General features: G+C 36.7%; 1 protein-coding gene across 8 annotated transcripts in view; it reads right to left on the bottom strand.

Moving 5' to 3' along the window:
* Positions 1 to 23,342, bottom strand: part of DCLK1 (doublecortin like kinase 1) — a 400,305-nt gene that overhangs the window by 92,662 nt on the left and 284,301 nt on the right. For 3 of the 8 annotated variants that reach the window (XM_044666088.1, XM_044666090.1, XM_044666091.1), the window contains exon 5: positions 6,771 to 6,865. In XM_044666088.1, coding sequence (XP_044522023.1) covers positions 6,771 to 6,865 — 95 coding nt within the window. Of the gene's footprint in view, positions 1 to 2,358; positions 2,416 to 5,876; positions 5,880 to 6,770; positions 6,866 to 12,546; positions 12,562 to 23,342 lie in introns of those variants that run through there. The other 5 variants (XM_044666092.1, XM_044666096.1, XM_044666094.1 and 2 more) reach the window with 4 other exon arrangements.

The following is a 23,342-nucleotide window of genomic DNA, read 5'->3' as shown; positions in this document are numbered from 1 at the left end:
TATCTCAAAGTCTATAAATGGTGTGTTGTTTCAACCTCTAAGGGACGTTCATTTCAAGAGTAAATGATATATATGGCCCCTGAACAGTCCTTTAATAAAAGTCATATGTTTCAAAGATTAGATGCTGTAGAACTGCATTTCCCTTGGAGCTGCCTGAATGGAAAGTTGGCTATGGTATCTATCAACAATTAGTACGAAGTCCAATTTTCTTTTTTTGGCCGTATCTAACGAAAGCTATGGAATCCAGATCAATTGGCGATATCTACCATCCATCCAGAACAAACAATATTCAATGGACTTTTCAGTGTAGTAGTTGTCTGTAAGATTGACAGAGTGGGGAAGTTAATGTAATTAGAATATTTTCCTTCTGGAGAAACTGACCCCCACCAGATTTCAGTGAACTATTTTACAACTTTCTTCATCTCCTTTTCTTTTTTTGCATCTTTGATAGTTGAGCTAAATGTATATGAAATCTATTCATGATCATATTCTAATAAGTAATGCATTTTACCAAGACATAACTGGAGCAGACACCAACACAGACAACTTCACAGATGTTTACTGTTTCCACTAACACAAAGAGGCCTTTTGATCTCAGCAGGGGTCTCTGTTAATTTCTATTGGAAAGGCTGAAAAACCTGAAGCCTGGCACAGGTATTATGAACTGTTCTTTCAAGATGGAATGGTTCAGTTTGCATTTCTTGAACTAGCTGCCAAATCAGGCTCTCTTCTCAAACGACAGGATAATGAGGTACTAATTATTCGGTGGGGGGTGGGAGGCAGAGGGTACGGGAGTGTTCAAATGCTCAGTCTGGCTTGGTTGCCTGGCATTTAATTTTTTTTTTTTGTATTTGGGTGGAATATTTTACTTAGTAGGGGAGTGTGGTGGTAACACATGCAACTATACACCAGATGGCAAAATTTGCTAGCTGTACAATTTATTAAGGATCTAAATCAGAAACATTTAAAAATCATACAAGGCAACTGAACTATTCTCCATCTTGAATCAAATTTATATTTCAAAATTTTAATCTTCAAATCAATTCTCAAAGCATTTGAATAAACCTCCTAATGGCAGAAAATATTTAAGTTAGCACCTACTGAGATATGACATGTCTGCAGAACATCAAAATCATGCTTTGCAAGTCTTAAATGGTTAGTGTCTGAACTAAGAGAAGCAAATAATAACTAGGATATGGTTTAAATACAATAAAAATTAAAATTTAACATTCAGGTTTAAAAATAATTTAACTTTAAGATATTGACTTTAAGTTTCAAAATAAAGCATAAGGGGAGCAGAGTTAGTAGGTTAATGTTAAACAATGAGTTATTACCATAGACCTACTTGGTGTAATACAAAATGAGTTTTGCATATTAATTTGCAAATAAAAGCAAGATATAGACATTACATCTGAGTGGGGATTTGGATATCACAGGCCTGCTATAAAGTACCATTTATGGAGGTTCAAATGGATTTCTTGGAAGGAGTCCAGAACACATTTTCTTTGTACCTGAGCTTAAAAAAAAGTGTTCCCAGCCTTTACAGATTTGAAAAATTACACATATGCCAGAAGAGAAGAATTATAACATTTGCAATACAACAATGCAACTGTGTATGTTTGTCAGGTTGGCATGTGAAAATGGATATCAATGGTGTTATCAGTGTAGGCAGAATTCTCTGCTTAAATTTACTTAATCATCTGAAATAAGAAAAGGACACAGTTATCAGAGCCTTCATGAGATATGGTGCCTTTCCCATCATTTTTCCTTAGAAATATTAAATTGCAGAATGAATGCATTTGTCTTTCGTCTAATGGGGGGAAAGATTATAAGTGGGAATCTATTTATCCTTTTGCAACAATGATACATTTCAAATGCCAACCTAATCAACAGTACCAGTTTTAAATAGAAAAAAAGTAGACTGAGGACACCATTTCATTTAGTTATGGGCAATGAAAAAAAGTGTTATCTCTATATCTATTTATATATGTTCCAAAACAACTCTGTCCCGGAAGACATGAACATATCTTGCTAATCTAGTTGTTAAAATGCATTATTATATTCAATATTTGGTCTTTATAGGAAATGTGTACCAAATCATACCAAAATCCAAGTTTTTAGGTTACCTCCTTTGTGCCCTCCAAATGAAATTCCCAATAAGAGGTATCAAAAAATCTCCCCTTTAAAGATTAAGGTCACAAATATAAAATGCCCATATAAATCGTATATGATTTTGGCCCTATATTCTCAAGATTATGTATGCAAAACTCTTTTGTGCATCTTGCTGTTAAAATTTCTCTTATGAAATGTTAAACCTTCACCAAATCACAAACCATATACACTGCTCCATTTTCTCTTTTACACTGAGTCTCCTACTGAATCCAAATCATCCGAAGAGAGGGGGCGATACAGGTCCTGTAAGATGAAGGGCGGTATAGAATCGTTTACTCGTTTTCCTTTGGTGCTTTGTACTTGTCTTAAGTGTGGAATAAAACTTAATGAAGGCCTTTGGTTTGCATAATTATCCTTTTAATATTAATGACTGTTAATGACAAATAATTTTGCGTTGTTGAAAAACACATCTTAAAAAAATAAAACAACAAAATGAACTTTGTTATACTTTACTAATACTGTTGCTTAAGTGACATTTATTCCTCTTTCCTTCAAATAACCAATAAAGGAAATAGTTCTGTCACTGAGGTCTCAAAAATGACAGATTTGTCACTTACTAAGATCTGGGTGACTTTCTTTTCCTCCCTTGCTATCCTTCCTTCCTTCCTTCCTTCCTTCCTTCTTTCATTCCTTCCTTCATTCCTTCCTCTTTCTTCCTTTTCCTCTTCCTCTCTCTCTCTTTTTAAATTTCCTTTCTGTTTTGGGTAGAAGGGGAATATGCTTACCTCACAAAATAAACTATCAGGAGGTGAAGCTCATTGGTCCCACAAAAGGCTTCCAGCTTCTGGTCCCAAGTCAGCAGCTCAATTGCTACAGTTTTATGTATTGTGAACCTCATAAATGTGGCTTCAAAATTTTTCATTTGGAGAAAAGGAAGAATGCAAACTTCTTCTTCTTTCTCAGTGCCATTTCCCCTGGGTTCCTATCACTCATATTCTTCTTCCCCCCTCAACCTACACCCCACCCCCATTCTTTACTGGATCTTTCTATTGGTAGCCTGGCAACTAGTTCATTTCAGCAAAGAGTGTGTGTCTGGAGTAGGCTTCATTTCTATTTTGTAACGCCCACTCCTAGCATCCTCAGACTGATCAGATAATCTACAAAAGCCAGAGATCTGGGAACATAATGGGTAACTTCATTCAGTCTACACAATACAACATGTTTCTGACTGATATATTAAGACATGGGTCCAAAAAGGTCACCAGTGGTAACAGGGCATTGTATATCCAGAGTCAAGAGTTTGTAAATGAGAAACTGAAGGAAAATATGTTCTAAAAGACTAGACAGGTTTGTGGACAAACTACTATGAACATTCATACATGATTCCTTGANGAGAGAGAGAGAGAGAGAGAGAGAGAGAGAGAGAGAGAGAGAGAGAGAGAAAACATGGTGGTGAAGGAAATCCATTTTCTGAACCTTGTTGCTAAGCAACACAAGTGGAGAAATAGAAATAGCTGTTTTCAAATTTGCAATGAACAAGAGTTAATTTATTCTTTCAAGTTCTCCTTTTAGCAATACCATCTTTCATTTATTTTAGTATATCCTGAATAGGAATTTATCCAAAAGCTCAAGAACATTAAGTCTGGGAAAAATCCATTTTTAGGGACATTCTGCTTCCATTTAAACTGGTCAAGGCCATGTGGTACAACTGACTAAAAGTAAGATGAAAAGGAGCAGCACCCTAAACACAAGCAGTTGGAAAGCATCTTCATTGATAGGCATGGTGCATGGTAGGAGGGTGTATATTGATGGCCAATAATTATGAGATTTGGAAGCTAAAAATTATGACTTTGCTTTTTCACTTAGCTCTTACATACAATCCATACTCCTGGTCTATAAATGTCTTAAGATGATAATAAAACATTTCTTCTGCCCAAAGTTCTTTATGCCAGTTTTCTCTCCAAGATATAAACACTTGGTAATTTAAAAAGCACAAGGAAAGGTTGGTCAGGGTACTAGGAAAGATAATTATATAATAAGCACCATAAAGATGCTTTCTGTTCAATAAAAACAAAAGCTGCTACCTACTTCTAGAAAAGATTCCTTCAAACATGCAAAAGTCAGAATTAAGCCAGAAATAAAGAAGGGCAGGAGGAATCATCTTTATATCTATATCTATGCTGATCCCAAGGGGAAAAGTTGAACAAAGTACAAAACCTTGCTTTATCATAAGGCGTGTAAGAAGAATCTTATGTGTTGACACAAAAGGCTAGGAATAGCAATTATTCCTAAATAAGGATCACTTATTTAATTTCAAGTAACTTTGGACTACGTCAATAACTTTGAGGGTTGGACATTAGCATGGTAGGGTGGGGTCTTCTCTCCTTTTCCCTTTGACACATTAAAACTTTTTAAATTTTAAGTTAAAATTTAATTAAAAATTTTTAATAATAATTTTTAAACACTTCCTATGAGGTATCTTGATTAGTGGAAAGAGAGCTACATTTTGAGATAGGAAAGATGTGGATTAAAATTTCATCCTTGACACTAGCTTTCTGATCATAGAAAAGCTACTTAACTTCTTAGTTTCCTCCTGAGAATAATGTGTATAATAATAATACCTGTAACAATTACCCCACAGTATTGTTGATGGGTTCAAACGAGGAAATGTTTGGAAAGTGCCTTTTTGTTAACTAAAGAAATATCAGCTGTTATGGCTTATTACTATGTGAGGATCTTTCATATCAGATAACTAAGAGCTCTCTCCGGGCATGTTTATGAGACAGGAATGAACACCATCCCCTCACAGACATATCTTTTTCAAGAAATTAAATTAAATTTTCTGGATTTTTAAAAGTGGTTCCATAAATATGAATGAATCCATTACCTAGGGGAATATAATTTTTAAAACTCTGACAATGCAGTCTACAAGACTACAATGAAAATGTTCCAGCTGAACTTTCATAGAATCCTTCTCTTAGAACTGGAAGAGAACTTTAAAGATTATCCAGTTCAACTCAATCATTTTGTAGATGTGGAAACTGAGGTGCAGGGAAGGGAAGTGTCTTGCTCAAGTTCCTGCTGTAGCAAGAAAGCTAGGACTAAATCCTAAAGGTTCAGACTTCCAGGCCAATTCTCTTTCCACAGTACCATGCTGCTTCCTTTTTAATTACTCCAAAGTGGCTTAAAATGAGCATGAATCATAATATTTAGACATAGAAGGTTCCTTAGAAATCACCTCATCCAACACCATAATTTTACAGATGAGGAAACTGAGGTCCAGAGAGTTGAAATTACCTAGTCACAGGGCAGTCATAGACCTGAGATTCAAACCTAGATCTTCTGATACCCAAACTAACCCCTGTTCTACTAGATGATGCCAAAATAATAGCCCATTTAATGAAATAAAGTAAAATTAGATGTTTGGTGTCAAAGACCAAAAAAGCCAGCTCCAACCCCAACAATTATTTTGGACTAAGTTTTTAACTTTTCTAATAATACAACCATATAGACACAATTTAAAAGAAGTGAAATGACTTTTGGATGTGACTAGAGGGTGGAGGTCAGAAGTATGAAGTTTATTTTAAAGCAGAGAAACAAAGACAACTAACACAAAAATCCAATAATATAAAGCAATAGTCTCTAAAGGATGACATTTGCTGAAATCAGTGCTGTTTAGGTTCTGATATAAAACTTCCCAAGAGTCCATTCTCACCTTAAAAGTAGAAACAATAAATTGCACAGCCCCCTATTTCACCCTTCACAACCTTCCTCCCCTTTCTTTTGTTCTAGTACTTTGACTTGAGTTAAGAGGACAAAAAGGATAGATTATGGAGAAGGGTAGATGAATATTTGTTGAATGACTGAATAGCTGATCTTCACTCTCTTCTTTGTTATTCTCATGTAACTAGCATTGCCTATTATAACCTTTACTAACCTCAGGACACCTGCTCATTTCTTCCTGATATGATCTTAAGATCCCAGCTCAGCATACAAATTGAGTTGGTACAGAATTATTTCACAGGAGGGTAGAGGGGAAAAAACCAAGCTACAGCAACAACCACAATAAAAACACTGCAACCAGTACTATCCCTTCAAAAGGGAAGGTGCCTCATGTGGATTTCATTCACAAAACAGGTCTCCCCCTAGGGACAGCTTACAACTCATTGTTCTGACCCAGGGCCATATTGGACCATCCTTTTAATATCATGAATACTCAACACCACCACCAATTTCATTCAATCCACCAGAGAGACTTTTATATTGCTTTAAAGGAGAGATGATCATTTTTTACAAGTGATAGCACATGGAAAAATAAAGATAGATAACAAGCAATTGAGCATGAGTATCCCTAAACTCTCTAGTGACTAGGAATTGGATGGGGAGAGGAGGAAAAAGATTTAAAATGAAGCACCAAACACATTCCTCTCAAAGAGAAGCCAATTCTGGCATTTTCAAAGACAGACAAAAAGCCCCTGTATTCTAGTTATTAATTAACCCTAAGCCATAAAGTAAGAGAACTATAATGGCTAATCTTCTATACCAGTACTTTCCTCTAATAATAGTACTTTTGAGAGAAGGCATCTATACTCCAACTTCTCCATCTATCCGATACTCAGCATATCTTACTTACAAAGTATTTCCCTTTATTTCCTTACCCTCTGCTTCCGCAGGCTTCCTGGGCTGGTTGGAGATGGACTTGGAGATTTCCCAGAGCGGGGAGTAGAGAGCTGACTACCAGGGGTTCCATTAACTAGAAATACAAAGAATGAGAAAAAAAGAAACAAAAGTGGCACTTTAAACATTGTTTTTACATTACTTCATTTTCTCAAAGACATAAACGTGCGTCAAAATTCTCAGCATTTTATTTTAAAACCAATTATACCAGCTCCTGGAATGGAGAAGCAAATAACTTTGGGGTGCTGGCAAATAACTGTTCAGAAAATCAGTCATTCTTCTAACCCTGTGTTTAACATAGCAGCGGCTTACATATTGGTTAAATATTAAATCAATCTTGGGTCCCAGTACATTTTGAACAAACTGCTGGCAAACTTCATCAATGGTCCCTTCAACTGCAAAGTACTTGTGCCATCAGGAAATATCAGGAATGTGGGCTAGTTCTATTCATAGTAATGGTCAGTGGACTGAGTTTCTTTGGTTGTCATTGATTCAGTTGCCCCGGGCTACTGCTCAGAAATGAAACTTTAGCCCATTTTGCAAGGGATACACTGTGATTTACTTGTGAAAACAAATTACTGTGACTGAAAATGAATCCCTCATTCCTTATACTGAAATGCTCCTGAAACATCACCTTGTTACAAACAGACTCTGAGCAATTTGCCACCTAGAACATAAAATGATTTGCCACTGACTCTTATGCCCACCACATCACATTTTGCCTTGGCTTCTCAGGAAAATGACAATTTCCTTCAAATATTTCAATGCTCCCCAACATGAACATTTTCTTCCTTTCTCAGGATTTCTACACAATGATCACTAAGCTGGACTAAACACACACACATGTAAAGTAAGTTTTCTTTCTCAGTTTTGGTCTGAGTGAGACCATCTCTCCAAAGTGACCCAAACACTTAAAGAAATGCAGTCTAAAGACACCCCAGCTGCCTCTCTTTTACAATCAGTGAATGACAGTAGTACAGTATCACAGGCAAGAAAAGGGATTCAGTAAATAAACAGACATGATTTTGGAATGGTTCACAACACAGGTTTGCACAAGGGGAATCAACAATGAATTTAACTTACCTTCTATGAGTTCTAACATGGACACAGTCTTAGGGTTTTAACCTGACAATAACAGAGGGAACAATCCTCCGAGCTCTAAGCCAAGCTATAGTGGAGATGGAGAGCCGTGGGATTAGTTAAGGATAGCTAAGGCTGCTCACAGAACAAGCTGAATGAGATGCAGAATTCATCAGCAGATGCCTTTTCTGCGTAAGGCTGACGTCTTTTGGAGCAGAAGTGGGAGGTGCAGGTGCTGTCTTAGGGCTACATCAAAGGTGTCAATTAAGCATAATGCCACCAATTCAGAGAGCCCAGCCATCTCAGCCCCCACCCATAAGCCCAAACAATTTCAAATGTTGTGCACTGAATCATAATGAAATGCCTTTGGGGGCAATATACCCAGTGACTCATCTGAAAAAATTAAAACGACAATAACTTTTGTAAAACCTTTTGCTGAATAGTGTCTACTGGCTAATCATTATTTTGTAAAAGGTAAGATCCCATGTTTGTTGATTAAAAAAAGCCTAAAACATTTTCACAAAGCACTGGGCCACATCACTTGAGAAACAAGCAAGATTTTTCTTTTCTTCTTATTTCTTTGGCCATCAACCTGCATTAGTTTCAGGCTGTAGAGATTTTTATTTCTGCCTTGGAGATGAATCTTGTACTTATTCCTTACCTTGCACATTATCCTGGCATTATATAAAATGGAATTATTTAAATAATCTTTAATTTGCCAACATTTTTAGATTCCCATTTCTTGTTTACTAGGTCTAAGACTAAAACCTTTATTAGATGCTTAGTAAATAAAAAACTTACAAGTTTCTATAGATATGGGGGGAAGGTTGAATGATGTGGCTCAAAGGGACAGGTTAAGTCAAAAGACATTTGTTAAACTCTTATTTTGTGTCAGGAACTATTTGCTAAGGTTAAATCAGGATTCTCTATATATCGTTAACCCTCCTGGTTGGATGACTGGACTGTGTGTTTCCTTCCTTCTTGCCTACCCCTGGGTAGGGGCTTTACACTGCCAATAGGTGGCACATATGGAGAGGAAATAGACAACGGAGCAAATGTTTAGAAGCTTATGGCAACATTTTCTTTTTTAGGATCTCTTAGCTAATAAAATTCATGAAAATAAGGGGAAAAAACATGAACTCCAGCAAACTAGATTCATAAGCATATGTTACATATGAAGGGATGTTCTCACCAGGGCCTCATTTACCTGCCTGCCACTGCTAGAAATGTCACTGGAGTTCATTCTTTTGTTTGTTCCTTTCTTTCCCTTCTCTCTTCTTCCTGTCAAAGCCTCAGGAGTCCTACTTCCACTGCTGTGGCCAAGTGCAAAACAGGAGGAGGAAGAGTCTCTACTAATATTGCCAGCATGTCATCTGGGAGAAATATGTTCTTGGCACTCAACTTGGAACTCAGGATCACTTTTCACACAAAAATTACATTCTAAATGATGGTTGGAATCTATGATATGCTCAGTATCTTGGCTTAGCTATATTTTGAATTAAGTGGACCTCTGTGGTCTCTCTTTGGAACTTTTTTGACATGTATGATATGATTTCTAATGGAAAGAGCAACAACTGACCATCTTAAAAATGAACGTTTGCAGGGGGCAGCTGGGTAGCTCAGTGGAGTGAGAGTCAGGCCTAGAGACAGGAGGTCCTAGGTTCAAACCCGGCCTCAGCCACTTCCCAGCTGTGTGACCCTGGGCAAGTCACTTGACCCCCATTGCCCACCCTTACCAATCTTCCACCTATGAGACAATACACCGAAGTACAAGGGTTAAAAGAAAAAAAATGAACGTTTGCAATACCTTCTGGACATAAGTTGGAGATAGTTTGTATTCTTAGGGTCAGAATTACATTGATAAATCTTGCCTTTGTTGAACATCTTTGAATGTGTAACCTACACTTCTATCTGACAGGCTGAATAATTTTTCAAGAGAAATACCACATGGCACACTCTTAAATGATATTTGGTATGAATAATCTTATTATATGAGTAACTTTGACACATACAATAAACACATTTGCTTTTTTTATCATATGATGCCAATAGTCCCCAAATGTTAAAATAAAAGAGATTGTCTATGCTCTGTTCCATTAGCCATGAAATACACCTCATTAAAATTCAACATATCAAATCTGGTACAGCCAAGAGGACAATTAGTTATTTCATTTGGGCGGCAATCTGTCTTAATAATTTAGTCTGATGTCATTAACCAAATCTATCAACCAGCCAATCAATCAACAAGCATTTAAAAGAAATCTACTATGGTATCTTATCTGCTATGATATGTCAGATACTACACCAAGGCCTATGGATAAAAAGACAAAAATAAAATAATTTCTGCCATCATACTTCCTATCAGAAGAGATAACATGGACATAAGTAAGTATATGCAGAACAAATGCAAGGTAATTTTGGCAAGGAAGGCACTAGCATTTGGGGGAATCAGGAAAGGTTTCTTAGAGAAGGTGGTGCTTGAAGGAAATACGGGATTCTTTGTGTCATGCTGACTTCCCACTATGTGATGCACCTTTACCACATGTTGTCCTCCCTTTCTACTCAATGAGTGAGTAACACTTACCTGGAATGTCACAAGATTACCACTTGTAACTGGTCACTGAAGGACTCTAGAGGAAGACTACTACTCAGTTAACTTCTGAAACTGTGTTCATTTCTTTTAACTCAACATAACACTCAGTTTTCAGAGGGCTACATACAAGTCACTACTAACAGAAACCAACTGAATGACCCTTAAAGATTTTGTTATCCTCAAATTCCCATCTGAAGCCTCCAATCTTGTCTTCTATCATTCCTACAGGAAGATGATTTTGCTTATCAAAAGTGGGACAATAGATCTATGTCTTCATCTAAATTCAAATTCGTATTTAGAAAGAGCTAGAGGCTCAGTAGATAAGAGCACTGGATCTTAGTCAGGGAAATCTGAGTTCAAATCCAGTCTCAGACATTTCCTAGCTGTTGTAAATGGGCAAGTCACTTAATCTGATTGCCTGGCAAAATGATCCACTGGATCCATTGGAGGAGGAAATAGTCAACCACTCCAGTATCATTGCTAAAAAAAAAACAAACCCATGAACCAGCTATGGTTCACGGTGTCATGAAAAGTCAGATATGACTGAATGACTGAACAATAACAACAAAAATCAATCCACAAAAGCTTATTGTGGTCCAGGATTTCAAGAATGATGAGGCTATTGAGGAAGGAGAAGAAGATGCTTCTTGCTAGCACTACCAACACTTTCACTGGAGTTACCTCAGGTAAATCCTGGGGTTAAGCTTGAGGGTGTAGGAATATTAATGTAACAAACCAATATAAAAGGGCAGGGCTGACAATATTTGCTTTCCTACAAATGAAAATGGGGTTCAGAAATGCATGGTGATAGAATGGATACATGGCATCCTTGTATCTCTCAGAGATAGCAACTCTTAGGTCCCCCCAAACCAATAGTCTTTTTGGGGTGCATTTGATAAAATAGCATGTCAGTATGGAGACTGGCATTTTTTGCATTAGCGTTTTGGGTCATAACTTGTCCATAAGGTTTAGGTCATGAATTAACTCTCTCAGAGCTCATAAACAGAGGGATTGCTTCACAGAGTGTATGAAGATGAAATCTCTGAGTGACTTACAAAGGTGATTGGTTTTTTGATGAGAGATCTGATGAGAAATGTCTCATTTTAAGGATGAGGGATTGGACCAATTGCATTGGTAAACTAATAAAAGTTCTCCCTATTTCCCCAGCTTTAGCTATTGCTCACTCATATGTGGTATGAGAAAAGGTTTTACAAATTTATAGAGAGTAAAATTTGAGCAACTAAATAAGAAGCAATTTTAGGATCTTAGGACATAAGTGTGATTAAATGTGAAATTCAGGGATTACATAGAATGGTCCTGTAATCAGAATGAAAAACCCATTCACCATCTGTGACCTAATCCTCTTGTGGCTAACATCTAATTCCTAGTGGCACAATGCAGGGAAACTTGGATCTTTATATACATGGAAAGGCCAGGAAACTCTCAATGTATTTTTTAAAAAAAGATGACAAAGTATAAAGCCATAAATATGTGCCATTTCTTAATTAATCTGTTGATAATTTCATAGTGATACATTTTTTCCTTCTATACAGCCGAGAGTACATATTCCTTGATGAAGAAAGAGACTAAAAGGGATTCTGGAAAGCAGTGGGAACAAAACCCTAGACCTAGGGTTCTTAATCTTTTGGGGGGTCATATGCCCCTTTTTTGGCAGTTTGGTGATATCTATGGACTCCTCAGAATTATGTTTTAAAATTTATAAAATCATAGGATTACAAAGGAAACCAATTATATTGAAATTGTTATCAAAAATATTTTTCCCTGAAGCATAACATTTTACAAACAATAGACAAAAACTATGTTTGTTAGTTTGAATTGGATTCTACTCTTGTCTCTATTGTTGCTGATTGTGACTTCAGTCAAATTGTTTAGCCCCTCATCTAATCTCCTTGGGCATGCATCACTTTTCCCATCTGAACAAAATGAAAGGGTTGAACTAGCTATTCCTTCTATTCTAAGATTCTATGGAGGAAAATGAGGTGAGCTTTTTCCTCATCATATCTTGAACCAGGACTGCATGACAATTCCAAGTGATTTCCAAACTATACTGTCTACATTCCCACCATCACTCTCATTCCCTCTCATGAAAGCAATGGACTATGGCCCTACGAAGCTGGGATCTGATAGGTGAGCTTTTACTTTGTCTTGTTCAAAACCAGGAATCCAAAAATTTTTCCCATCATAAGAACATGCTGCTGTGCATTTATTTTTTGTTGTTTTCAGCCATTTGGTCATGCTTAATTTCCTGTGACCACATTTGAATTTGGATTTCTCTTTTCTTTTTTGGCAAAGACACCGAAGTGGTTTGCCATTTTCTTCTGTATCTCATTTTACAAATGAGGAAATGGATGCAAATAAGGATAAGTGACTTGCCCAGGGTCACACAGCTAGTCAAGGCTGGATTTGAATTCTGGTCTTGCTGACTAAGTCTGATGCTCTATCCTCTGCATGATTTAGGTGCCCTTATGTTTCCTTCTTTATTTATATGTCTCCTTTTCTGGCTCCCCTTAATGTGTCATCCCCTTCTTCACTTTAGAATATAAGCTACTTGAGAGAAGGGACTGTTTTGCTTATTTGTAGCTCCAGTGCTTAGCACAGTGCCTCACACATAAGAAATACTTAGCAAATGCTTTATGTTTCTCTATGTATTTATGTGTGTGTAGCATATAGTACATATGTAAATATAACACATATCACAATTCTATTTTTTATGATCTGTTTCTCCCTTTTTTCTCTTCCCTTCATTGCATTATCATTCACAGAAGCTTTCATTAAACATCTATTTTCATGGATTGCCATTCTAAGCACTGTACAAACTATATGTAGGTCCTTTCTTATATAACCTAATAATTATAATAGCTAACATTCAGATAGCACCCACTGTGTGCCAGGAACTGTGCTATTTATACATATTTCATTAGCACAAGAATTCCATGGACATGGTGCTAGTATTATTCCCATTGTATAGATGAGGAAATCATGGTGAATGGAGGTTGTGGCTTGTCTAGAGTTACACAGCTAGTAAGTGTCTAAGGACACATTGGAACCACAGGTGTTCCTTACTTCACGCTCATTGTTTATCCACATTGAGAGAGCAAAGCCATGGACAATCATAGTAAAGGTATGTAGGTAACTATTACATAAATACAAAACAAAGATTCATATTATGTTTGACCAAAGAGGCAAAAAGTACATTGTAGGCTTTTATTATTTAACAATACTAGGAATTAAATTTATGGCCAAGAAGAATGAAAACCTCTCTTCTTATTGCTCAGGCTGGACCAATAAAATGGCTATAGACAAGGCTAAATTTAATGTTTTCCTCTCCTCATTTTCCATTACCTATTAGTAGTTCTTAACTCTGTGAATCAGTTAATCCTTTTTGATACTCTTTCCTTCCTTAATGAGTCACACAGCCTTCCTGTGGTTCTCCTACCTTTCTGATCTCCCCCTTGTTTTGCCAGCTCCTTCCTCTCCTTTAAACAGGGATATACCTGATGTTCCTATTCTTGATCAAACTTCTTTCTTGCTCTTCATAGTCTCTGTCTATCTGTCTGTCTGTCTGTCTCTTCCTCCCTCCCTTCTTGCCTTCTGTCTTAGAATCACTACTAAGTATTGATTACTACTAAGTATTCTCCAAGGCAGAAGAGTGATAAGGGATAGGCAACGGGGATCAAGGGACACAACCAGATTTGAACTCAGGACTTCCCATTTCCAGGCCTGGCTCTTTATCCACTGAACCCACCTAGTTGTCTCCTTCATATTCTCTCATGATGAGCTCTCGCAATTCCAGAAGTTCTAATTAATACTCCCCTCTATATCAACGACTTCCCGTTTCTTATTTTCACCTCCAGCATTTTCCAAAAGTTCTAATTTTGCATTTTGACTTGCTATTATATATTTCCACAGGATGTTCTATGAATATCCAAAATGAAGCCAAAAACTGAATTCATCTCTTCCCCCACCCAACTCATTACTCTCACAAACCTGCCTCCTCCCCAACTTCTTTCCAAATACTGCTATTTCTCCTAGTCATCCAAGCTCATACATTGGAGATAATTCTTTTACTCTTCCCTCTTCTTCATTCCATATTTCCAATCAAATGCTTGTTGACTCTAGTTTCATACATTTCACAGGATCACAGGATAAGGAATACAGAGTCAGAGCGAGAAGTGACCTTAGAAGCTACCAAATACCCCCTTATTTGAAATATGAGGAAACTAAGGCACAGAGTTATCCTCTGATACACAAGTAGCCTCAGGTGGGATTTGAACTTGATCTTATTCCTCTGCTCCAAGTTCAGTATTCTATACACAAAATCATACTGCTACTCATGTCTCCAATTCCACCCACAAGTCACTACTCCTGATTAAGGACTCATATTTTCTAGAAAACACTATTACACAGCCTCCTAAAGACTCTTCTTGTCTCTAGTCTAATCCACTGCCACAATTCATACTTCATACCATTATTTATAAAAAGGGAATCATAACAACTCTCCTATAGAGATTGTCCCAAAAGTCTTAGTGGAGATGTAAGCTTTATATAGTTTTTCTTCCTTATAGAGGAACTTTCTTTCCTTCTTTGCTTTCCTTCCCTTTCCTTCTTACAAATTTTTATTAAGCTTGCATGCACTAAGACTTTTTGGAAGAACCTGCATATCTCATAGTATTTTGAGAATCAAGTCTGAAAATAGATAATCAATATATGTCCTAAAATGCTAAAATAATATAGACTAACATTTATCTAGCACTTTATGGGTACAGTGTCAGAGTATTTTAGAGCTGGCAAGAACATGAGTGGTTACATATTCCAAACTAAGTTAGAAAGGGATCCACCTCATAATTTACCGGGCAAGTGGCCATCTAACTTCTGCTTGAAGATCTCCAATATCTTATCTGATTCTTACAACAAGCTAATAAGGTAGGTACTATGAATATTCCTATTTCATAGATGAAGAAACTGAGGCTCACATAAGTAGCTTGCTCAAGGACAATGTAAGTGGTAGAGCTATGATTTGATCCTAATGAGTTCTTCTATCTCCTAGTTCAGGGCACCTTTTACTATATAATAAGCTCTTCTTTGATGTATATGGAATAATGTATATGAAATATTATTAATATTCAGATACTTTCTAGTTTCCTATTGAACTACACTCTAAGTAACAAACAACAAATCTGGCTACATTTGTGTCCTCATCTCTGAACTTTTACCTCAAAGGCCACTATTTTGTTTTTCCTCTGACCTCACCTTCACAGCAAATGAAGTATGATTCTATAGCGTGAGACTGAAAACAAATATCTGATGGCTCAAAAGAAGGACAATCCTCCAAAGTCATTATCTTTGGAGGTTAGACACATATTCCAATAGTGTTTATAACCTTTTTGGAACTTCTCTTAGATACTTACCTTCAGAGCTAATTTATGAGCCAAATAAGAAAATTAGCCTTCTTGTGAGTCACACTTTGTTCTCTATCAGGAACAATATTAATGCGACTTGATGACCGAGCTTGGCTCCATGTGACTTTTGGCTATGTTCAAACATTAAATCTACCCTCAGAGGACAAACATTTACTGTCGATGAGAGGATAAACATTTGTCACCGCTGAGAACATGTGAAAAGATGTTCTGTGAGTTCTGAAGATAATTAATTGTAAGAGAATCCCCAAAGCTACATTGTTAAAATAGGTACATAATTTCCCATACCAGAGACCTCTGCTTTGGACAAGACCACTAATATTAACTGGGATGTATAAGTTTCAGTGCTTTTGTTAAAAAGATCAATCACATTATTTTATGGTGACACTTTCCACATATTTTTCCTCTACTATTTCCCCCCCAGACTATATGAGTAGGAAAATCAGTCATGGTGCCATCCTAGGGAACATGACTGGGTTAGAGATACAGCCTGAATAAATCATTCTGAATCCCCCAAATCTCTCCCTTCCTGAGCCTCTTCCACACCCAGGCTTCATCAAACCCACTCATTTATCAATGTTGAATGAGAGTGGGGAAAAAAGGACAATGGGAAGCAATAGTTTCCCTCAGGAGAGATAATAATTCAGCAGTATGGTTGAAAGTAGGTCATGGTGGGGAGAGGGCACAACTAGGTAGCTCAGTGGATTAAGAATTAGGCCCAGAGAGGGGAGGGTCCTGGATTCAAATCTGACCTCAGATACTTCCTGGGGGCAAGTCACTTAACCTCCATTGCCTAGCTTTTACTGCTCCTCTGTCTTGGAACCAATACATAGTTTTGATTCTAAGATGGAAGGTAAGGGTTTTTTAAAAACAAAAAAAAGAAAGTAGGTTATAGGATCACAGTTTTAGGCTGGAAGGGAACACTTCATTTTGTGGATGAGGAATCCAACAGCCAGAGAAGTTAAGTAAATTTAACAGATCACACAGCTAATTAAATGTCTGAAGTAGGATGCTGGAGGAAGGTATAGAGCTGATTTCTATGACCTCACTTGAAACAAAACAGTCTTACAAAACAAAATCCCCACATCTAACACTCCAAATTAACCTTTTAAAATAAATTTGGAGTGCATGTTTTATTGCTTAATCTGTTGTTGTTACTCTATATTCCCATCAGTGTGTCATCTTTGGGATATAACTTCTATCAAAGTAGGGATAGTGCTATAATTTATATTTTAATAACTTTTGTTGAAGCTCTTTGAAAAAAGGCTTTATCACCAGCAATTGATGATTTCCACAACTGTGAAAAATGGAACGAACAAAGCTGACTAATTATCCAAGTGTGAATGAGAGCCCAACAGGACTCAATTACCAGTCTTGGGTAACCAGGAGAATTCATATGTAAGAATGTATCCCCTCTATATAAACAACACACGAAGAATCTATTGTCTGAACAGCAAAAGGGTCCAGGAATGAAAACACAAACCAGATAAACATGTTTTTGTCATTCTTCAACTATTAAGAAAAAGAAGAAAAAACCTCCCAGTTATAGTAGCTATCATTAAGGTCCCATTAGTGCATACTGCAGTCTTATTTTTGGAGGAATAATAAAGTTGTAGATGTACATGCTTCCTTTCCTATCTATGTATACTTTTGGTTAGGATGTAACCCTATAAGGACCACTTCTTTCTATGCAGCAATACTCATCCATACTCAATGTGTTCACTCTATTGTTTCCTTTAATATCTACAAAATAGCATCATGAATCCCTTTAGAATGGATCACTAAGACTCTAATAGCCAGTTATGCCTCCTCTACCTTCCCCCACATTTCTTTCATTTTGGTCATTTTGGGGGCTTGCTAGCAATGCCAAAGGAATTAGAGAGAAAGAAGAATAGACAAAATTAAGTCAAGTGAAATATTGGGCTGTTTCTTGTAGAGGACACCGGACCAAACACCGAGGCGATATATCTGGCATGTTTACCTTAGCAAGGCCCCTTCACACTGACCCATTTGATCCTCACAATGATGCTTGCTCTGAGGTATTACTTTAAGATAACATTCTGATAAAAATTTTTTTGTAAACCAGTTTTCAAATGGTTGTTGGAATTTTAACGCAAACTATAAGTAATAGAATATTGAGATTCTTCTAAATTTGTATTTTTTTAAATTTCTAGGATCAAAATCAATATTAGGCTTAAGGATATTAGTCATATTTGCTGTCAAAGTATTAGTCAAATTTGGGTATCTCTTAACCTTCTAACCAATATAATTAGCTCTAGCACAACCATGTGATATTCTAGTGATACAGAAGGACCTGGCTGGCTTCTTTGATGCCTACATGAAATACTATCTTCTACAATAGGCTTTTCCTAGTTCTGTAATGCCAGTGATGGTGATCCAGTGCCCAAACTGCATGTTCCTGCCACATGTGAGCTGCCCCTTTATCCCAGATAGAGGAGGGGGAGGAAGTGCTCCCATTAGGCTGCTGGGCAGGGGGGTGGGTGATCTGAAAAAAATGTTCTTAGGAGAAGGGGAAGGGAGTATATGTGCCATAAGTCTGCCAATATGGCCCTATACTGTAATTGCTGGTGCCTTTACTTCTAAGGTTCTTTCTCTCTCTAAGCATCTTTTGTGCCCTCATTGATTTATTGTGGACTTACATTGTCTTCTCCTATCAGAATAGAAGCTCTTTGAAGATAAAGACCATTTCAGTTGTTTGTTTGTTTTTTTTCTCTTTGTATCCCCAACCCTTAGCACAGTGCTTGACAGAAAGTGCCTCTAAGGCTTGTTTAAAAGTGATCAATGACTAACTCTAGGTCTATGAACTCTAATTTTTTGATTAAATTATTTTGGAAGTACTAAAAATGTCTGTATTTTTGAATAGCTAGAAAGATATATACTTTCATGTCATCTATAGAAATTTATGTGACATGGAGCTCGCATGTGAATTTCTGATCATGGTTCATTAACAACAACAAAAATGGAAACAAAATCCTTGGCTATCTCTACTATAGCCTGGCTTGAGTAGTAATGGAAAATAGTGACTCTATGAGCTGTCTATAAAAGTAGAAATGACCTCCTTCCCTTAGCTAGTGGGATAGTGAGTCCACTTGGAGAGAATGGACTTACAAGAAGGTTTCCAATTGCCCAGAAACCTTGATCCTAACTGGACAGAGAATTCACCAGTGGGAAAGGATGTTGGGTAATAGCTGCTAGGTTTTTTCCTACTTGAACTGGAGGTCACTATGGAAGGGTAAAATTCTTGGCTAATTTGTAAATTGGTCAATCCATTCTCTGGAGAATCCTGAGCTGATACAGAATGAAAGAGAACCTTACTAATCCAAACTTGTGGGAATAAAGCACAGTGTAAATGAAGGAACATTTGATTTGGAGTTGGGGGATTTGCTTCATACTTCTTGTGTGACCTTAGACAAATCCATTTATTTATCTAGATTTCAGTATTTTCATCTATAAAATAAGGGAATGGGACAATCTAATCTCTGATAAATGAATATGCATCAAGAAGCCCCTTATGAATATTTAAGAGTAAATTTTTATCATGCTTCTTAAAACATATGTTTCCATTGTTTATGTCACTAAAAGAATCCTATAAGCAAAAGAAACTGATTGCTGAAAGATTTTCTTCTTATTCTATAATCCCTACAAGGCAAGAGGATAGAAAAAATATAAGAATATTTTAAAGGTCTAAAATGTTATTATTAGATAAGAATATTCTTGGTGCAGTAATATCTGGTCTCTCATATCTGACATTTACTAGCTGTTTGACCTTGGGCAAGTCACTGTGCCTTGGGCAACATGCCAAGATATATCCAAATTGAATTGGTTTCTGGAGTCATGAAGATCTGCACTAGGGTGGTGGCAGTGTCAGAGTAGAGAAGGAAACATGTATGGGAGATGTTACAGAGGCAAATTTGCCAGGCCTTCTTAATGGATTGGATGGGGGGTGGTAAGAGATAGTGAGGAGTTGAGGATAATTCCTAGGCTGTCAACAGGAGGGACTAGGAAGATAGTATTGATCTCTATAGCAAGGAAGGAGGGCGTGGAATATATGAGGAAAGATAATTACTTGTTTTGAATATACTTATTCTAAGATGGTTACTGAATATTCTATATTTTGGTAAGTTTGAGTCCTTGTGATGATTAAGTTAATGTCTAATGAATTTTTTATTGGTTCTGTTAATTAAGTTTTATAACTTTAATTTTTCTTCTGATTTGTAATTAAAGATGGATTTTTGACAACTCAAAAATGTTCTTCTGAAAGGCTACTGTGGAAAAAAGGAGAGTGTTTGTTGAAAGTTTCTCAGAAGAAAAAAATGGAAGGAAAACTTCTGTTGTGACTGGGGAAAGGAAAGTAGTTTCTAGCCTCAGTCTTTGAGTCAAATGCATGTGATGGAATGCTACAACAGTCCATCAATCAATTAGCAGTCACCTATTAAGCACTTAAATTATGCCAAATTATGTGCTAGGCACTGGGGACATAAAGACAAAGAGAAAAGAAACAATCCTTGCTTTCAAAGAGTTCATGGTCTGAAAATGCATATATTGAAATTTATAGAGAATAAATATAATGTAAATGTAAATATAAAATAAATACAACAACAAATAATATATGTGAGTGTGCTGAAAACCATAAGACTTTACATATCCCAGTCTAACATATCAGAGGAGTAGAGGATAGTGTATATAGAAATGACAGAGCCTACTGCAAGGTGGACATTTGATAAATGCTTACTGAAAGGAGTGTGTATATGGTGTCATGAACAGAGTTTTAGATTTGTAAAGAAGAAGATTGGAGGTCAAATCCTGCCTCCGATACTTACTACATGTGTGACCTAGGGCAAGTCATTTAGCCTCTCTCAACCTTAGTTTTCTCAACTATAAAGTGGGAATAATAATAACTTCTACCTCAAAGGGTTGATGTGAGGATCAAATGAGGTAACATGTAAAATGCTCTGCAAATCTTAAAGTGCTTATTTAAATGCTAGCTATTTGCTATTAACTAGGGAAGAAAGACATAAGCAGGCAGAAGATGTTTCCTAGTAAGAAAATAAAGAATTTCTGAATTATTAGAGAGAAAAATACCCTGCCCTAGGGAACATTTCATTTCATTTTGCAGTTGAAGAAGTCAAAGCTCATAATAATTTATGAGTGACTTTCACTGGTTCACATAGCTAATTAGTGGTGGAGCTGGGTAAATAGAAACTAAGGACCCTCAGTATCTTCCCTATATTAAATTGCTCTAAGTAGGAGACAAAATTAAGGTTACACCTAAAGAGAAGATAAAGTCTTTCTCAAATCCACTATATATAATTTACATTTTTGTAGTGTCTGAAAGTTTTTGCAGTGCCTTACATTGGATCCTTGTAACAAACCTGTCAAAGGATGCACTGCAGGTGTTATTGTCCTCATTTTATAGATGAGGAAACTAAGGTTGAGAGAGTTGCTAATACCTTCCCTCTTCTACACAATTTCACATTGTCTTTTGCTTGTATATCCTTATTTATATAGGTATTATCTCATCTGAGAATATGTAAGCTCTTTGAGATCACAGACTATTTCATTTTTGCTCAGAGCCTATAATATTATAGTATATAGTAATATAGTAGTATAGCACATAGAAGGCACTAATTAAATGCTTGTTGATTGATTTCCTATGACTTCCTAGGTAATCAGAATCAGATAGTGTCTTGGAAGTACTGATTCCAATTCTAGAACTTTCTCACCACCCCAGCCCTAAAATATTTTTAACAATAATTATCATTTACATTTAACCCTATCCCCTTCTCCCTATCCTCTGCCTTTCTGAATCCTTATTTATATTCAAGTTTCAATGCATCTCGTAAGGAAGTCCTCAAGTCCCTCGCTCCTTTCCAAACTGTATCATTTTAATATTCTCTGTAGCCATGTTGTGAACTCCATCTCTCCTGCGGATGAATACATGGGGAATTCCATTTTTGCCTTTATGTTTCCAGTATCTAGCCCAAGGACCTATACATAATGCCCACATACGAACATATGGTGAACTAAATCTGCCAGAGGTCTCTTTCTCCTAAAAGCAGAGTTGAGAAATTCTTGATTTGCCTTAATGACAAAAATCACTCTTCAAAATATGGAGGAAGTGATGATTGGAACTATTATTCTGAATCTGATTATGACCAAGAAGGAAGAACTGGCCATTGGAGCAGAAATGATGAATCATTGGAAAGAGATGACTTTCTCTCTCCACCTGAGAGTCCATAGTTCTCCTAGATAGGGAGCAAATTCGGAATAAGTCAGCTGACAGTTTTAAGGAGGCTAAATTTTATATTTACTATTGTTTACCTGAGAATCAGAATGGATTACCAGTAAGTCTGATGAAGAAGCATGAAGCCAAAAGAAAGAATATGACAAAGAAGGAATTAGGAAACATTAATGGCATGGTGCCTGGCACAAGGGGAAGTGCTTGATACATTTTTGCTGAGTGGATACATGGATGTAGCTCTTTGAAAGCCATTAGTTTGAACATCTGAAAATATATATACTATAAAAGTCTCACAGTAAACATATACAAAGTAAAAGATACAGACAAATTTTTATATGAACTGATTGAGAACAGTCCTTCCTTATCATTTCATATGAAATCATCTTAAGTTTGCTGGGTAAATTATCATTATAATGCTGTTAATGAATTGTAACAATAAAAATAGTAGTAGAGGGATAGTCTATAATTTCATTGAAATAGGGAATTCCCTATTTTTGGCAATTTATAGTCTGGAACACAGAGATTGTGTGATTTGCCCAGGTCACACAGTGATGAGGTATCTGAGGTAGGATTTGAATCTAAGTTTCTTGACTCTAAAGCCAGCTTTTTATCCATCATGCTATGCTGTTTCACTATTATTACCAATCAACTATGACTGTTTCTTGAGAGTATTCCATATCATTTCACACACCTTCATAATAATCCTGGCAAAGGAAGTACTATTATTATCCACAGAAGTAGTAGTGAGAAAAAAGGCATGATGGCGGTTCCAAGGGTGATTTTCATAGAAATGGGCCTGAGCCTGGTTCAAGTTGCATAAACTTATTCAATAGGCTGTTTCTCTTGACACTCCATTACCCTTCTACCTGGTTTTGGTAACCCCCCTCAAAAATGTCCCTTATATTCATGCTATCCACATTCCCCTTAGTGGCCAAGGACCTACCACTATGGGGCTTTATCTAGGCAGAATGTTTATTCTAACCAAAGGCTCTTCAAGACAACGTCTTAACCCAAAGGAATAAATCTAGTGGTGATAGTTTCAGGAATCCCAATGGGGGGCTGGGGCAGTTATATATAGGTGGACTTGTATGGTCCCTCAAATTTTGGGGGGGTCTTCAGATTACCTACTGGATAATCTTTTCATCACAGTATGTTGTCAATTTTTGTGACATGCTATCCT

Source organism: Gracilinanus agilis, chromosome 3, assembly GCF_016433145.1.
Source record: "Gracilinanus agilis isolate LMUSP501 chromosome 3, AgileGrace, whole genome shotgun sequence".
In the NCBI taxonomy this organism is placed as follows: domain Eukaryota; kingdom Metazoa; phylum Chordata; class Mammalia; order Didelphimorphia; family Didelphidae; genus Gracilinanus; species Gracilinanus agilis.
Note: the sequence above shows the minus strand (reverse complement) of the source record. Positions and strands in the feature narration are given on the sequence as shown.